The 17,688-nt window shown below is 41.1% G+C and overlaps 1 protein-coding gene across 11 annotated transcripts in view; it reads right to left on the bottom strand.

The window, feature by feature from the left end:
* LOC121277249 (aminopeptidase O (putative)) overlaps positions 1-17,688 on the bottom strand; it is a 347,848-nt gene that overhangs the window by 12,715 nt on the left and 317,445 nt on the right. For 9 of the 11 annotated variants that reach the window (XM_041186479.1, XM_041186480.1, XM_041186478.1 and 6 more), the window contains one exon: positions 1,464-1,623. In XM_041186479.1, the coding sequence (XP_041042413.1) occupies positions 1,483-1,623 (141 nt within the window). In that variant the 3' untranslated portion in view covers positions 1,464-1,482. Of the gene's footprint in view, positions 1-1,411; positions 1,624-17,688 lie in introns of all 11 variants that reach the window. The other 2 variants (XR_005942838.1, XR_005942839.1) reach the window with 1 other exon arrangement.

The following is a 17,688-nucleotide window of genomic DNA, read 5'->3' as shown; positions in this document are numbered from 1 at the left end:
GTGGAGAGAATTTTTCCTCTTGTGGGAGAATCTAGAACTAGGGGTCACGGTTTAAAAATAAGGGGTCACTCATTTAAGACAGAGATGAGGAGAATTTTTTTTCTCTCAGAGGGTCATGAGTCTTTGGAACACTCTTCCTCAAAAGGCAGTGGAAGCAGTCTTGAATATTTTTAAGGCAGAGCCAGATAGATTCTTGATAAATAAGGGGGTGGAAAGGTTTTCAGGGGTGGGAAGGAGATTACAATCAGATCAGCCATGATCTTATTGAATGTCGCAGCAGGCTTGAGGGGCCAAGTGGCCTATTCCTGCTTCATTACCATATGTTTCAACCTCCTTACCTTGATCCAAACATGGACAAAAAGAGCTGAATTCCAGACTGAGGTAAGAGTGGCTGCCTTTGGTATCAAGGCAGCGTTTAATCAAGTGTAGCAACAAAGATATTCTAACAAAACAGAATTCTGGTCTATCACAAACAGTGATACGAAAGATCCAACATTTTCCAAAGGCAAAGCAGTACAGAAATGCACAATCCAAAATGATTCAGGCATTAATCCCTTATGTTAGCCTTTCATTTGTCAATATTAATTTGACTTCTGAGTGGAACAAAGTAACCTTAAAGAGAATACTATTTTTTGGTGTAGAAGGGCAATTAGATAGAGAGAAGGAAAGACTGAAAGTAGATGTATTTGATCTGAGACTCTGGGAAAACAGCAAAATTAAAACACAGGAATTATTTATAAGCTGGCGAGTTTGCAACATTTTATCCCAGTGAATTCCCTATCACTGATTGATCTCTTTCAACTTAGAGCGAACCTGCTTTGCTTGATGAATTATTCTGAAATTGCTTCAAAAATTAAGACACAATTTTATGTAAATTTGAACCTGCATTAAAGACATTATCTAAAGGCAATTGAAATGAGGGTTGTTGTTCTGCATGTGCTGTGCAGAAATATTTAAGCCAGGCGTTTCTCCTCATTTATTATTTAACAGCATGGGGACATTGGTAATTAAGGTCTTCAATTAATTTTCATCAGCAGTAAATATCAGAACTCAAGTCATTATCCTGCCCACTACACAGCCTCTTTGCTACCCCATCTGGTTTGGGGCTCAATGAAATATGACAACATTAAATGAAATGGCACAGTTCAACTTATGAGTTTTTTTTAGAAGATATTTCTGACTAAGTAGTTTTTTTAAACTTCTAAGCAAAGTTTGCTCATTTCCAAACTATTACATATTCATATTAACATGTAAACAAAACATAATGGCACTCTAATTTATTCTGGTTTGAAAAAAAATTAACATTGAAATGACAAATGCAACCAATTCAATTCCAGATTGGGTTACAGTAAAATGACAATTTATATATCCCTAAATTAATACAGTAGAACAACTAGTATATTTCCTTTACCTTTAAATCTCTTCAACCCAAGGAATGCTCTAGAATGCCTTTGTGGAATTACCTCTTTGGTTTTCGCTTGGCTAGAATATCATTTCAGCTACCACCTTCTGTAAGGATGGGTCCATCTCTTCTTGAAGCTTGATGAAGCACCTATGAACCAGCTGTTGCTGCCTAGCATCTTCATTAACCATCAACTCCCCATAGAGATAGACTCCCATTGCCTAGGAGAAATGACACATTACTTTTGTAAAGCTATCTCCATATTAGTGTGTAATTTGCCAAAAGTTAAATTGTAAAGCTCTGGCTCTGTAAAAAAAAAGTTCCCTCTTTTGCATGCAATCTAATCAGTGTAATTACTGATTTAGTATAGTGCTGGACATGTCTGAACTCTTGCACTGCAAGTTTATGTTTTCCTTTTGATACTCAGTATGATTAAAATTGTATTGCACAACTCTTTCAAGAGTTTTTGATCTGATATAGAACATAGTTATGATTTCTTTCACTCATTGCTGATTAGAGCTTTAGGAATGCAGTGGCATAGTTTCCTTTTTGGAACTGGACTTTAAAACTGTCAAAATCCAAAGTACAAAATAAACTGATTTATTGCGACCTCTTTTTTATTGCAAATACAGAATTGACTAAATGAAACTCACACAAAAGGTCTACATATGCGTATACTTTCAACGTTTAAACCCAGGTCACATTGAACCATTTAATCATGGGCCACACTGAAATATTTAAACCAGGTTGTGAAATAAATATATAGCTACCTATACAGCATATATACTTGTGTCAGTGTGCACATCTCGTTATTTATTAGTTACGGCACTCATGTTTATCACATATTTCTGTTACAATCACATCTTTCCTGTCTTATTTTTTCTACTGATTGAACCTACCTCTGATTAGGTCCCTCAAGCTTTGTCCCCTACAAATGTAGTCTTGTAGCTGCCAATGTTGACTTGCCAGGTCTCTAGCCTGGGTGCCAAGGTGGCAACATACTTCAGATAAACTTTAATAATTTAATTCTTTTTTCCTATTTATTTCCATGATCCTCTCCCTCTCACATTTATGGTGATTTATGAGTCTGCTGGTGTGGACATCAACACCAGTAATGGTAATGCCATTATGCTTTTTCTACAATGTCTCAGCAGCACATGTGCCCCTCTCCAGTACTAGGACTTTAACCTCTATACCTATCAATTGCCCCGCCCAACCATCCCATCCAATGTCTTCTCCTGCAAAACTCTCTCTTTTTATTGAGAAGTTGCTGCATGGAGCACAGGGACAGCAGGGAGGCAGTGTAGTGTGAAATGTTAACATCAGGAGCACCTGATACTAGTGTAACTATGATGTAATGTCACATGGTTAAGAGCCTGAGCTCTGGTGGGAAGCAGAAGTCCAATCTTGTGTAGTGTATATAGGTATGTATATGCATATGTATATAGACCTGTAAATAAACAAGAATGGTTTTTACAAATAACAGTCTATGGTAGCATCCTCTGCGTAACAGGCAAACCCTAAAGAAACCCCGTTTAGATTCCGAACCCAAGATGAAACAGAGAGCTCCATCTATTATTCTTTTTTATTGGATTCCTTTTTGCTGCTCATAGCACGTTAGCGGTTTCACTAAGTTACACAAATATATGTTATACAAGATTTTCATTTACATCCAAGATTTAGTTCCTGTTGTGACAATTTGTAATATATCCCAATAAAACAAATTCAGTTTCCAGTGTTTTCTGTTAGGCCCCTGGGATTTACTATGTTTACCTAAATAGTGGGCAGGAACTTACAAGTAAAATGGCAGTAGTATTAAATCATTACTTTGTCTCGATATCTACCTAATTTTTTAAAAACACAATCTAATTATTCCAGTTCCTTATCTTAAAACCCTATCTCAACGTTTACATCTGATCACTTGCTCAGTTTGGGTTCTGCCAGGCCACTCAGCTCCTGACCTCACTACAGCATTGGTCCAAACATAGATAAAAGAACTGAACTCAAAAGAAGACGTACAAGTGACTGCCCTTGACATCAAGGCAACATTTGATGGCCAATAAATGCTGGTCCAGCCAGCAAAGCCCACATCCCATAAATGAATTTTTAAAAAATTGACCTAGTGTGGCATCAAGGAGCCCTAACAAAACTGGAGTCACTAGGAATAGGAGGAAAACTCCCTGCTAGATGGAGTCATGCCAAGCACAAATTAAGGTGGTTGTGGTTGTTGGAGGTCAATCATCTCAGTCCCAGGACATCATTGCAAGAGTTCCTCAGGGTAGTGTCCTAGGCCCAACCATCTTAGGCTGTTCATCAATGGCCTTCCTTCCATTGTTAGGTCAGAAGTAGAGATGGTTGCTGAGGGTTGCGCAATGTTCAGAACCATTTGTGACTCTCAGATACTGACGCAGTCTGTGCCCATATGCAGCAAGACCTGGACAATATTCAGGCTTGGGTTGATAAGTGGCAAGTAACATACAAGCCAGACAAGTGTCAGGAAATGACCATTTCCAACAACAGAGAATCTAACCATCTCTCCATGACGTTCAATGAATCTATCATCGCTGAATACCCCACTATCAATATCCTGGGAGCTGATAAGAAACAAAACTGCACCAGCCATATGAATACTGTGGCTACAAGAGCAGGTCAGAGGCTGAGAATTCTGCGGAAGGTACCTCACCTCCTGACTCCCTAAAGCCTATTCACTAACTACGAGACACAAGTCAGGAGTGTGATGGAATACTCTTCACTTGCCTGAATGAATGCAGCTCCAACAACACTCATAGCTCGATACCATCTAGGTCAAAGCCCACTTGATTGACACCACACCCCCACCTTAAACATTCATTCCCTTCACCACCGATGCACAGTGGCAGCAGTGTGTAACATCTGTAAGATGCACTGCAACAACTCACCATGGCTCCTTTGACAACACTTTCCAAACCTGCGACCTCATTCACCTAGAAGGACAAGGGAAGCAGATGCATGGGAACACGACCACTTGCAAGTTCCCCTCCAAGTCACACACATCCTGACTTGGAACTACATCGCCATTCCTTCAATGTCACTGGGTCAAAATGTCTTTGTCTGTTTTTGTCACAGTTCTCATCTATTAACTATACCCCCCTGATTTTGAACTTGTAACTACGAATCCTGGAGCCAAATTGCTTATGTAAATGGTAAACAACAGTGGTCCCAGCACTGATCCTTGTGGAACACCACATCCTATCTTTGCCAATCTGAGGAGCTGTCTTTAACACCTACTCATTTCTATTTCGTCATCAGTTTGCTATCCATTCTGCTACTTGTCCGCTGATCCACATTTTCTGATCTTAGTCATGAGTCGATGATACGGTACCTTATCAAAAGCCTTTAAATTATATACGGCAGAATCTTGTGCCCTCCTTTGTGGTGAGTCTGGTGGTGGAGGCATTTAATTGCGTGGGAGGGTGGCGGCAGGTGACCCCCCCACTTTCCTGTCACCACCCCGATTAAACCTGGGGCAGGGAGGGCCATAAATGGCCTTCCTGCCCCACTGCCAATTGAGGCCCTTAAGTGGCCAATCAGTGCGCACTTAAGGGTCGCATCCCATCACTGCTGCCATTCACCCAGTGGCAGCTGGGGTGTCTCACTGTGTGGGGAGCATGACAAGCAAACGCTGGTGAGTTTGCAGACTCCTAGAGGTGGGGTTCCTCATTCAAAAGCACTCAGTGTCATATTGGTACCAATGACATTGGTAGAAAGAGGGATGAGATCCCGCAGGAAGATTTTTATGGAACTAGGAAGTAAATTCAAAAATAGGACCTCAAAGGTTGTATTCTCTGGACTACTTCCAGTGCCAAGTGCTAATGAGTACAGAAATTGGATAGTACAGCTGAATGCACAGCTAGAGAGATAGCACAGGGGTGACGACTTTAGAATCCTGGAGCATTCAGGGCAGTTTTGGGAGAGGTGAGACTTGTACAACTCAAACAGGTTGCCGTCAATGGGGTTGGGGTCAATAATGTGGCTGGCAGATTTGTTAATGCTGTTGGGAAGGGTTTAAACTAGTTTGGCAGAGGAATGGGAACCTGAGTGTAAATTCAGAAAAGAGAGAAGCAAAGTTGGAAATAGAAGGCAGAAAATTAATGAGTGAACATGGCAGGTCAAGGAAACAAATGCTAGAAAATAGACAACAAAGAAGTTGCTTAATGATAAGTGGAATGTCCTTCAATGCAGGGAGTTTAGTAAATAAGAAGTTTGATATCATAGCTATTATAGAAACATGGTTTAAAGAAGGGCAGGAATGGCTTGCTTGCTCAACTTTCCTGTTACAGGGTTTTCAGACAGGTTGGACAGAAGGATAAAAAGAGAGGGGGTTTGCATTATTGGCTAAAGAAGTCATCACAGTTGGGAGGAGGGACGATATGCTAGAAGGGGCATTAAATAAAGCCATATGGATTGAACTGAAGAACAACAATGGGGAAATTACCCTGTTGAGGTATACCATAGACCCCCACACAGTCAGAGGGAGACAGAAAAACAAATGTGTAAGCAAACTGCTGAGAAACCAAGAAACAACAAGGCTGTAATTTGATGGATTTCAACTACCCTAATATTAACTGGGATTAACTCAGCGTGTAAGATATGGAGGATGCAAAATTCTTAAAATGCATTCACGAGAACTTAAGCAAGGAATGATGCTGGGCAGGTGGAAGGGATATCTTTAGGTGAGCAATTTTTAAAATTCTTTCATGGCATGTGGGCATTACTGTCAAGGCCAACATTTGTTGCCCATCCCTAATTGCCCCTGAACTGAGTGGCTTACTAGGCCATTTCAGAGGGAGGTTAAGAGTCAACCACATTGCTGTGGGTCTGGAGTCACATGTAGGTCAGACCAGGCAAGGACGGCAAAGTACAAAAAGATATACTAGGATGATACCAGAACAAAGATGTTTGTACTTACTGGGGAAGATTCAACAGGCTAGGGCTCTTTTCTCTAGAAAAGAGAAAATTGAGGGCTGATCTGATAGGGGTCCATATGGCTATAAAAGAGTTTGATAAGGCAGACATAAAGAAAATGTTTCCACTTGTGAAGGAACTGAAAGTAAGATCCTTAATTATAAGACCGTCCTAATAAATTCATCAGGGAATTCAAGAGAAATACCTTTACCCAGGGGTTAGTTAGAATGTGAGAACTGGTAATGGAAATTTGTGATCAAATTGATACCAAAGGATACATTCCAAGTGACTTGAGACACTCATTATTCATTAAGTTACCTAAGAAACCTAAAGCAATGGACTGCAATCAATTTAGAACTAAAAGCTTAACAAGTTGTCTCATTAAAGTGATCTTGAAAATCATAATAGAAATAAATAATAACATATTTGAAGCAGAAATTGGTGAAATGCAGTTGGGATTTAGACCTGGAGTAGGAACAAGAAAGGGAACATTTAACCTAAGAACAACCTTTGATAAATATCCAAAAGTAAACAAGAACATATATATGCTTCATAGACTATGAAATAGCTTTCGATTGTGCTTGTCACCAAAAGCTAATGGACGTGCTGCTGAAATGTGACATTGACAGTAAAGATGTGAGATTTATCCAGATGCTATACTGGGACCAAATAACAAGCATCAAGCCAGAAGGTGGACAATCAGATATGTTTCAAGTGAGGAGTACGACAAGGCTGTGTACTGCTGCCAAAATTATTCAATCTGTATACAGAACAAACAGTCAGAGAATTAGGTGGATTTCCAGGGATAAGAATTGGAGGCAAGAACATAAACTTGCGGTACGCTGACAACACAGCTCTACACGCAAAATCAGAAGTGGCCCTACAAAATATCGTAGATCAAGTAAAATGTAGAAGTTTCGAATATGGATTCAGTATGAAAAATAAAAAGACAAAAACAATGATAGTCAGAAGGAATACATTGGAAGAAACTAGAGTGAAGATTAAAGTGAATGGTGTTATACTGGAACAAGTAGTTAAGTTTGTCTATTTAGGACAAATGATAACAGAAGATGGTAGATGCAATACCAAAATTAGAAGGAGGATAAAGACAGCCTGAAGTAATTTTATGAAGTTGAAAGAAATGTTTACAACAAGAAAACTCAAAATTGTAACAAGTAAAAAAACTCATAAGATGCTACATTCTATCTACTTTCCTGTATGCCTCAGAAACCTGGGCAATAAATTGAGGTCCATGGAAGAAAATAGAGGCCTTCGAAATGTGGATGCTCAGACATATGCTAAAAATTCCATAACCGACTATGAGACCAAAAGAGGTGCTTGAAATTTTAAGAACAAAAATAACTTTAAAAAGTGACATCTAGAGAAGAAAAAAATCAGTATTTTTACCATTTGATCTAAGCTGAAAAGCTAAGAGATCTCTTCTAGAGGGCAAAGTGCAGGGCAGCAGAAGGAGGGGTCAGCCTAGGTGCAATTGGATGATCAACATCACAGAGTGGCTGCAAATGAGCCACAGTGGGGATAGTGCAAGACAGACGAGTATAACTTACAATGATGGTTGATCTCCCAGTAGGAGCAGCAGCAAGAGATAGAATGTGGAACTCGCCACCAAAAAGAGCAGTTAAATAAAAACAGCAGTTAAAAAAATATTGCTGATGCTGGAAATCTGAAATAAAAACAAGAAGTGCTGGAAATACTCAGCAGGTCTGGCAGCATCTGTAGAGAGAGAAACAGAGTTAATGCTTTGAGTTGAATAAGACTTCTTCAGAACTGAAGGAAGGTAGAAATATGATGGGTTACATGCTGTTGAAAGGGAGGAGAGGAGCAAGAACAAAAGAAAAGGGAAGACCTGGGATAGGGTAGAGGGCATGAGAGATTAAATGCCAAATGTGTCATGGAACAAAAGGCAAAGGAGTGGTAATGGTTGTATTAAAGAAACAAATTATTTATCCGGAGTAAGTGTAAATGGCAGAATAATGAACAGCTCCGTCTGAAAGCAAAAACATGAAAATCAAGATTCAGACTGCACATGGCAAAAAAAAGGAATCAAAATGGGGGAGAGTTCATGATTTGAAACTTAATGTTGAATCCAGAAGACCATAAATCGGAAGATAAGTTGCTGTTCCTTGAGCTTGCGTTGAGTTTCATTGGAACACTGCAGAAGGCCAAGGACAGAAATGTGGGTGAGAGAGTAAGGTGGCGAATTAAAATGGTAAGCAACCAGAGAATTGGGATGATGCTTGCGGACTGAGCAGAGGTCACCCAATCTGTGTTTAGTCTCCCCAATGTAGAGCAGATCGCATTGTAAGCAGTGAGTACAGTATACTAAATTGAAAGAAGTACAAGTAAATCACTGCTTCACCTGGAACGAGTGTTTGGGATGTTGGGCAGTGAGGGAAGAGGAGGTAAAAGGGCAGGTGTTACACCTCCTGTACTTGGTCTTTTCATTAAGAGCTGACAGCAACACATCTGCCATCTTAAGTTCTCTGCTCCCCCCAACTCACTCTAACCAGTCTCCCTTTGAATTTGCTGCACTCTGTTCTCTCAGGCCTAATCCTGACATTGTTATCAAACCTACGATATGGGTGGTGCTGTTGTTGTCTGGTGTACCGACCTCTACCTTGCAGAAGTTGAGCGCCAACTCTCAAACGCTTCATCCTACCTCCCCCTGGACCATGACCCCACCGCCAAATATCAAGCTATTGTTTCCAGGGCTGTGACTAACCTCATCTCCTCTGGAGATCTTCCCTCCACAGCTTCCCACCTCAAAGTTTCACAACCTCAAAAGAGCCCACTTCCACCTCCTTCCTAGCATAAACAGGACTGTCCTGGTTGACCCATCGTTTCAGCCTGTTCCTACCTCACTGAGCTAATTTCTTCTTATCTTGATGCCATTATTTTCTCTCCTTGTCCAGTCTCTTGCCACCTAAATCCCAGGCTTTTCTGATGCCTTATGTCATGTCAACAAATTCCTGGCCCTAACTGCCTCCTCTTTACTATGGACGTCCAATTTCTTTACACCTCCATTCCCCACCAAGGACTCTTCTGCCTTGAACAAAGGCCTAAACAGTCCTCACCCATCACCACCCTCCTCTGCATGGAACTGCTTTCTCCTTGGACAATTTCTCCTTTAATTTGTCTCACTTCCCCCTAGTTATGCCTCTCTTTTTGTGAGGTATATGGAACATTTCTTGCTCCAGTGCTACTCAGGCCCCCTCCCCAACTCTTTTTCCAGTACATTGATGACTGTATTGGTGTCGTTTCCTACTCTCACCCGGAACTGGAAACTTAATCAACTTTGCTTCCAATTTCCACCCTCCCCTTACCTTCACAGGGTCCATCTCCAACACTTCCCTTTCATTCCTCATCTTCTCTATCTCCATTTCTATGGATTGGCTGTCAAGTAATATTCATTATAAGCCCACCAACCCCCACAGCTACCTCAACTACACTTCCTCACACTCTGCCTCCTGTAAGGACTCTGTTCCATTCTCCCAGTTTCTCTGTCTCCATCGCATCTGTTCCAGGACAGCAATTCAGATATGTCTTCCTTTTTCCTCAACTGAAAAATCTCCCACAACTGTGGTTGACAGGGCCCTCAATTAAGTCTGACCCATTTCCTGCATCTCTGCTCTCACTCCTTCCCAGCCCTCACTGAACCACAATAGGGTTCCTCTTGTTCTCACTTTCCAACCCACTAGCCTCCACATTCAAAGGACCATCCTCTACCATTTCTGCCATCTCCAGTACGATGCCATCACCAAACACACCTTTCCCTCCCTGTAAACATTCCAAAGCGACTATTCTCTCTGCAACACCATGGTCAATTCCTCAATCATCCTCAACACCTTGACTCCTTCCTGTGCAATTGGAGAAGGTGCAACATTTGCCCTTTTATGTCCTCTCTTCTCACTGTCCAAGGCCCCAAACACTCCTTCCAGGTGAATCAGCGATTTACTTGTACTTCTTTCAATTTAGTATATTGTATTCACTGCTCACAAAGCAATCTCCTCTACACTGGGGAGAACAAATGCAGATTGAGTAACTGTTATGAGGAACCCCTCTGCTCGGTCTGCAAGCATGAATCCTGAGCTTCCAATTGCTTGTCATTTTAATTTACCACCTTGCTCTCACACTCGCATTTCTGTCCGCGGCCTGCTACAGTGTTCCAAAGAATTTCAACGCAAGCTCGAGGAACAGCATCTTATCTGCCGATATAGCACTTTACAGTCTTCTGGGTTCTACATCGAGTCCAACAATTTCAGATCATGAACACTATCCCCCATTTTGATTGTTTTTTTCCCCCATGTGCTGGTCTGAATGTTTTCATGTTTTTCAGAGCGAGCTGTTCATTATTCTGCCATTCACACCTGCTCTGGACCAATGCTTTGCTTCTTCACTACAACTATTACCACTCCCTTTGCCTTTTGTCCATGACATAGTTGTCATTTAATCTTTCCCATTCTCTCTCCTCTCCCAGGCCTTCCCTCTTGTTCTTGTACTCCTCCCCCCCCCCTTTTAATGGCATAAAACTCATCATATTTCTACCTTCCTTCAGTTCTGAAGAAGTGACATATTCAAGTTGAAATATTAACTCTGTTTCTTGCTCTACAGATGCTGCCAGACCAGCTGAATATTTCCAGCACTTTGTTTTTACAGCATAAATGCAGATAAGATGAAGCTAGGTAAATATGAGGGAAAAATAGGACATGCTGATGGGGTTACATAAGATATACAGCACAGAAATAGGCCATAAAAAAGCAAACATGACACTCTGTAAGTTTATGAATGTTGATCTGTAATTTGCATCCACCAAAATTTGGTGTTGTTTACAAATTTCAGAATTATGGTTCAATTTCAAAATCTAAATTGTTAATATGAACAACAGTGGTCCCAACACTTCTTCAAATCTTTACTGGACCCCATTTCCCATTTCTGTCACTCTAAACAGCTAACTTTCACAGATTAAATCTGTGCCTATCAAAGGAATTTAGAGATGTGACCAGAAGTATCTGTGGCTAATCCCCTGCAAAACGGATATACCGCTTTGGGGGGAATGGCCTCTCAGGGGAAAGCAGCAACAGCCAAATTCATTGCACCATGGTTGGTTCTGCTGCACAGGGGAGGACTAAAAAGTGTGGGAATGAATAGTTATAGGGGATTTAATTGTAAGGGGAGTAGAGAGGCGTTTCTGTCGCCACAAATGAGACTCCAGGATGGTATGCTGCCTCCCTGCTGCTAGGGTCAAGGGTGTCTCAGAGCAGGACATTCTGAAGGGGGAGGGTAAACAGTCAGTGATCGTGGTGCTTATTGGTACAAATGACATAGGTAAAAAAGGAATGAGGTCCTAAAAGCAGAATATAGGGAGTTAGGAAGTAAGTTGAAAAGTAGGACTTCAAAGGTAGTGATCTCAGGATTACTACCAGTGCCATGTGCTAGTCAGAGTAGAAATGGCAGGATATATCGGATTAATACGTGCTGAAGAGATGGTATGAGGGAAGGGTTTCAGATTCCTGGGACTTTGGGACCGGTCCTGGGGGAGGTGGGACCAGTACAAACTGGACGAGTTACACCTGGGCAGGACCGGGACTAATGTCCCAGGGGGAATATTTGCTACAGTGATTGGGGAGGGCTTAAACTAAAATGGCACAGGGATGGGAACCTATGCAAGGAGTCAGAGGAGGGGGAATCAAGGACAAGAACAAAAGACAGAAAGGGGAATAAGAAAAGTAATGGGCAAAGAAATCAAGGGCAAGAGTCAAACAGGGCCTCAGTGAAAAATAGTGGGAACGGGACAAGTAATGTTTAAAAGACAAGCCTTAAGGCTTTGTGCCTTAATGTGAGGAGCATTCGCAATAAAGAGGATGAATTAACCGCGAAAATAGATGTAAACAGGTATGATATGGTCAGGATTACAGAAAAATGGCTGCAAGGTGACCAGGGATGGGAACTGAACATCCAGCAGTATTCAGTATTTAGGAAGGGCAGACAAAAAGGAAAAGGTGGTGGAGTTGCATTGCTGGTTAAGGAAGAAATTAATGCAACAGTGAGGATAGATATTAGCTCCGACGATGTAGAATCTGGATGGGTAGAGTTGAGATACACTAAGGGGCAAAAATGTTAGTGGGGTTTGTATACAGACCCCAAAACTGTAGTGGTGATGTTGAGAATGGCATTAAACAGGAAATTAAAGATGCATGCAATAAAGGAGCATATGTAATTATGGGTGACTTTAATCTGCATATAGATTAAGCAAATCAAGTTAGTAATAATACTGTAGAGGAGGAATTCCTGGAGTGTATTCGGGATGGTTTTCTGGACCAATACGTTGAGGAACCAACTACAGAACCAACCATCATGGACTGGGTATTGTGTAATGAGAAAGGAATAACTGGCAATCTAGTTGTGTGATGCCTCTTGGGGATGAGCGACCATGATATGATAGAATTCTTCATCAAGATGGGCAGTGATGTAGTTGATTCTGAGACTAGAGTCCTGAATCTTAATAAAGGAAACAACAATGGCATGAGGTGAGAGTTGACTATGATGGATTGGGAAATGTTACTTAAAGGGATGACAGTGGATAGGCAATGGCAAATGCTCAACGAGTGCATGGGTGAACTGCAACAATTGTTTATCTGGCACAAAAGTAAAACAGGAAAGGTGGCCAAACCATGGCTTAGAAGGGAAATTAGAGATAGTATTAGATCCAAGGAAGAGGCATTCCAATTGGCCAGAAAAAACAACAGATGTGAGGATTGGGAGCAGTTTGGAATTCAGCAAAGGAGGACCAAGGGATTGATTAAGAAGGGGAAAATAGAGTACGATAGTAAGCTTGCAGGGAACATAAAAACTGACTGTAAAAGTTTCTATAGGTATGTGAAGAGAAAAAGATTGGTGAAGACAAATGTAGGTCCCTTACAGTCAGAATCAGGGGAATTTATAATGGGGGAACAAAGAAATGGCTGACCAACTAAATACATACTTTGGTTCACAAAGGACGACACAAATAACATACCAGAAATGTTGGGGAACACAGGGTTTGATGAGAGGGAGGAACTGAAAGAAATCAGTATTAGTAGGGAAATGGTGTTGGGGAAATTGATGGGATTGGAGGCCGATAAATCCCCAGGGCCTGATAATCTACATCCCAGAGTACTTAAGGGTGTGGCCCTAGAAATAGTGGATGCATTAGTGGTCAGCTTCCGAGATTCTATAGATTCTGGAAAAGTTCCTACAGATTGGAGGGTAACTAATGTAACCCCACTATTTAAAAAGGGAGGTAGAGAGAAAACAGGGAATTATAGACCAGTCAGCCTGATGTCGGTAGTGGGGAAAATTCTAGAGTCCATTATAAAAGATTTAATAGCTGAGCACTTAGAAAACAGTGGCAGAATCTGACAGTCATCATGGATTTACAAAAGGGAAATCATGCTTGACAAATCTACTGGGATTTTTCAAGGATGTAACTAGTAGAGTTGATGAGGGGGAGCCAGTGGATGTGGTTTATTTGGACTTTCAGAAGGCTTTCGGCAAAGTCCCACATAAGAGATTAGCATGTAAAATTCATGCGCATGGGATTGAGGGTAGTGAATTGAGATGGATAGAAAATTGGTTGGCAGACAGGGACAAAGAGCAGGAATATACGGGTGTTTTTCCGAATGGCAGGCAGTGACTAGTGGGGTACGACAGGGATCGGTGCTGGGACCCCAGCTATTCACAATATATATTAATGATTTAGATGAGGGAACTAAATGTAATACCTCCAAATTTGCAGATGACACAAAGATGGGTGGGAGGGTGATCTGTGAGGAGGATGTAGTGATGCTTCCGTGTGATTTGGACAAGCTGAGTGAGTGGGCAAATGCATGGCAGATGCAGTACAATGTAGATAAATGTGAGGTTATCCACTTTGGTAGCAAAATCAGGAAGGCAGATTATTATCTGAATGGCTATAAATTGAGAGAGGGGAATGTGCAATGAGACCTGGGTGTCCTCATACACCAGTCACTGAAGGTAAGCATGCAGATGCAGCAGGCGGTAAAGAAGGCAAATGGTACGTTGGCCTTCATAGCGAGAGGATTCGAGTACAGGAGAGAGATGTCTTGCTGCAATTATGCAAGGCTTTGATGAATCCACGCCTGGAATATTGTGTGCAGTTTTGGTCTTCTTATCTGAATAAGGATGTTCTTGCTATAGAGGGAGTGCAACGAAGGTTTACCAGACTGATTCCTAGGATGGCGGGGCTGACAAATGAGGAGAGATCGAGTCGGTTAGGATTATATTCGCTGGAGTTCAGAAGAATGCGGGGGGATCTAATAGAAATCTATAAAATTCTAACAGGACTAGACAGGGTGGATGCAGGAAGACTGTTCTCGATGGTGGGGGAGTCCAGAACCAGGGGTCACAGTCTGAGGATATAGGGTGGACCATTTAGTGCTGAGATGAGGAGAAATTTCTTCACCTAGAGAGTGGTGAGACTGTGGAATTCGCTAACATAGGAAGTAGTTGAGGTCAAAACATTGTATGTTTTCAAGAAGGAGTTAGATATAGCTCTTGGGGCAAAAGGGATCAAAGGATATGGGGAGAAAGCAGGAGCAGGCTATTGAGTTGGATGATCAGTTATGATCATAATGAATGGCAGAGCAGGCTCAAAGGGCCGAATGGCCTACTCCTGCTCCTATTTTCTATGTTTCTATTAAACATAGTTAATAATTTGTTAGAAAATGCTCTCAAATTTCTGTCTTGCAGCCAGCAAGCTTTCAATTCTGCTACTTGTCCCCTCAACTCAGCATGCTATGCTGTTATTCATTTGTCTAAGGTACCTTATTGAGGGCCTTTTAGGAATCTGAATATATAACATCTACAACATTACCATTGTCTACTCTCTGTTATCTCTTCAAAGAATTCAATGGGATTGATGAAGCAAGATTTCTATTTTGAAATTCATGACTATTCATTAATATATATTTTTAATGTTTTTCTATGTTTTCCTTGAGTAGGAATTGCATTATTTTTCCAACTAGCAATGTTAATTGTTCTACAGTTTCCTGACAAGATTCTATCTTTTTTTAAATATAGGTATAACATTAGCTATTTACCAGTTTCTTCCTATCTACCCTATCTATGACCCTCATAATTTTGTATACCTCTAAAAGGTATTTGTATACCTCTATCAGCCTTCTCTGCTTTAAGGAAAACAACCCTAGCCTGTGCTGTCTCTCTTCATAACTGAAACGCTCCAGCCCAGGAAACATCCTGGTGAATCTCCTCTGCACCCTCTCCAGTGCAGTCACATCCTTCCTATAGTGTGGCAACCAGAATTGCACACAGTACTCCAGCTGTGGCTAACTAGCGTTTTATTCAGCTCCAACATAACCCCCCTGCTCTTATTCTATGCTCGACTAATAAAGGCAAGTATTTCATATGTCTTCTCAACCACCTTATCTATCTGTGCTGCTGCCTTCAGGAATCCATGGACGTGTGCACCAAGGTCCCTCTGATTCTCTGTACTTTCTAGGATCCTACCATTCATTGTATATTCCCTTGCCGTGTTAGTCCTCCCAAAATGCATCACCTCACACTTCTCAGGATTGTGCTCCACATCAGCATGGAACTGTGGGCTAAATGGCCTGTTTCTGTGCTTGCAACGCCATGTAAAATGGCAGTCTGGTTCATAAGGTGTGTGAAGTCCACTTACATGAGTAATCATTGAAGCTTAACCCAAGTAGTGTACATAGACAAAAAAAAAGTCACAAAGAAAAATGAAAGGGCCGGAGATGGTAAGTCAGGGAAAATGTTTATAATACACCTTTAAATACAAAGGGCCGCTTTCTAAGTTCATAGGTGGAAAATAGGTGAAGAAGCTGTAATAGACAGGTTGAGTTGAGGATGTGAGAGGATAGAGCATGATCGTGGAAGATAGGGAGGGATAGGACTAGGAGAAAACAAAGCACAGAATGTGAGTGAGGCAGAGGAAAACAAAGGGGAGAGGAAGAGGTAGGAGGTAGCCTGGATGGAGTGAAGAAACCTGAGAGTGGAGGAAAAGCTAGAGGAGATGGATGTGGTTGAATGGGTGGAGGAATCCCTTCGTAAATGGAGGCTGGGGGGGGGAGGGGGGGGGGTGCGGAGCTGCTGGTGGTAGACAGCATAAATGTGGCGGTGAGACTGGTAGAGACAATAAGAAACTGACAAGGGACACGGAACATTGATGGGTCAAGGGGAGGAAACAATGCAACCTGGGGGTGGTGAGGGGCTGAATTCAGGCAGGATAAAACATTCAACTGAAATTATAAAGAGAAAAAGAGACCACTCTGTATTTGAAGAACTTGAAATGATGAAAATTTAAACTGGCTGAATTTGCCTCTCTTTGACCTACTTGGGTAAATTAGTTTGAACTAATTTTCCACTGTCATCTTTCCCATACAGTTTTCTCTTTTATCCCTAGATTATCTCTCAATTGCCTCTTTATAAGGCTTCTCTTTCATCAACTTAGTACACTCAAACTAGGGATCAGCTTCATGTCTCTTCTCATTTCTGGCTTTGGTGCCTCAGTGATCAGAACGGGGCAGAATAGAATCATAAAATCATTGAATCTTCCAGAACATAAGGTTGGAATTCGTGCCATTATATCTGTGTTGTCTCTCTGAAAGAATAATCCCACCTACAGCTCTGCAATTGTTTTTACATACCCATTTCCCCATTGAACATTACTATTGAATCTGTTTCCACTACAATTTCAAGCATTTCATTCTAGCTCATAACAACTCCATGCATAAAAGATTTCTCATCTCCCCCTTGGTTCTTTTGCTTATTATTTTCAATCTGGATTCTCGCTATATACTTTAAAATCACCCTTCACAATTTTAAACATCTTGATTAAATCTTCCCATAACCACATCTGCTCTGAAGAGAATAATACTGTGTGTGGTCTGGGGCTTTAGCCTAAATTAATTCATCAAATGTTTATTTATTTATTTAAAAATCAATGCCCATCCATTGTGGCCAAGAGCCAAATTGAGGAAAGTTCTACAATCAATCATTACAGGTAAAATATAAAATACACAATATGATAGAAAGAACAGAGTAGAATTACATACTGATAAACAGATGAGAGTCTTTGCGTTATCAGGATTCAAAGTTTAACAATCATTAGAATTTGTTTGTGGGGATGAGATATGGCATTGGACTATTCTTATATCTTGTTGTTTTCTATCTTAATTCAGTTAGTTTTTATACTTCAACGTTCTTTTCTCTGTGTTGATTCTGTTTGACAGTGGCACATGTTGGATATCAAGTCTACTAACACAGTTAAATCCATTTTA

Source organism: Carcharodon carcharias, chromosome 4, assembly GCF_017639515.1.
Source record: "Carcharodon carcharias isolate sCarCar2 chromosome 4, sCarCar2.pri, whole genome shotgun sequence".
Lineage (NCBI taxonomy): Eukaryota > Metazoa > Chordata > Chondrichthyes > Lamniformes > Lamnidae > Carcharodon > Carcharodon carcharias.
Note: the sequence above shows the minus strand (reverse complement) of the source record. Positions and strands in the feature narration are given on the sequence as shown.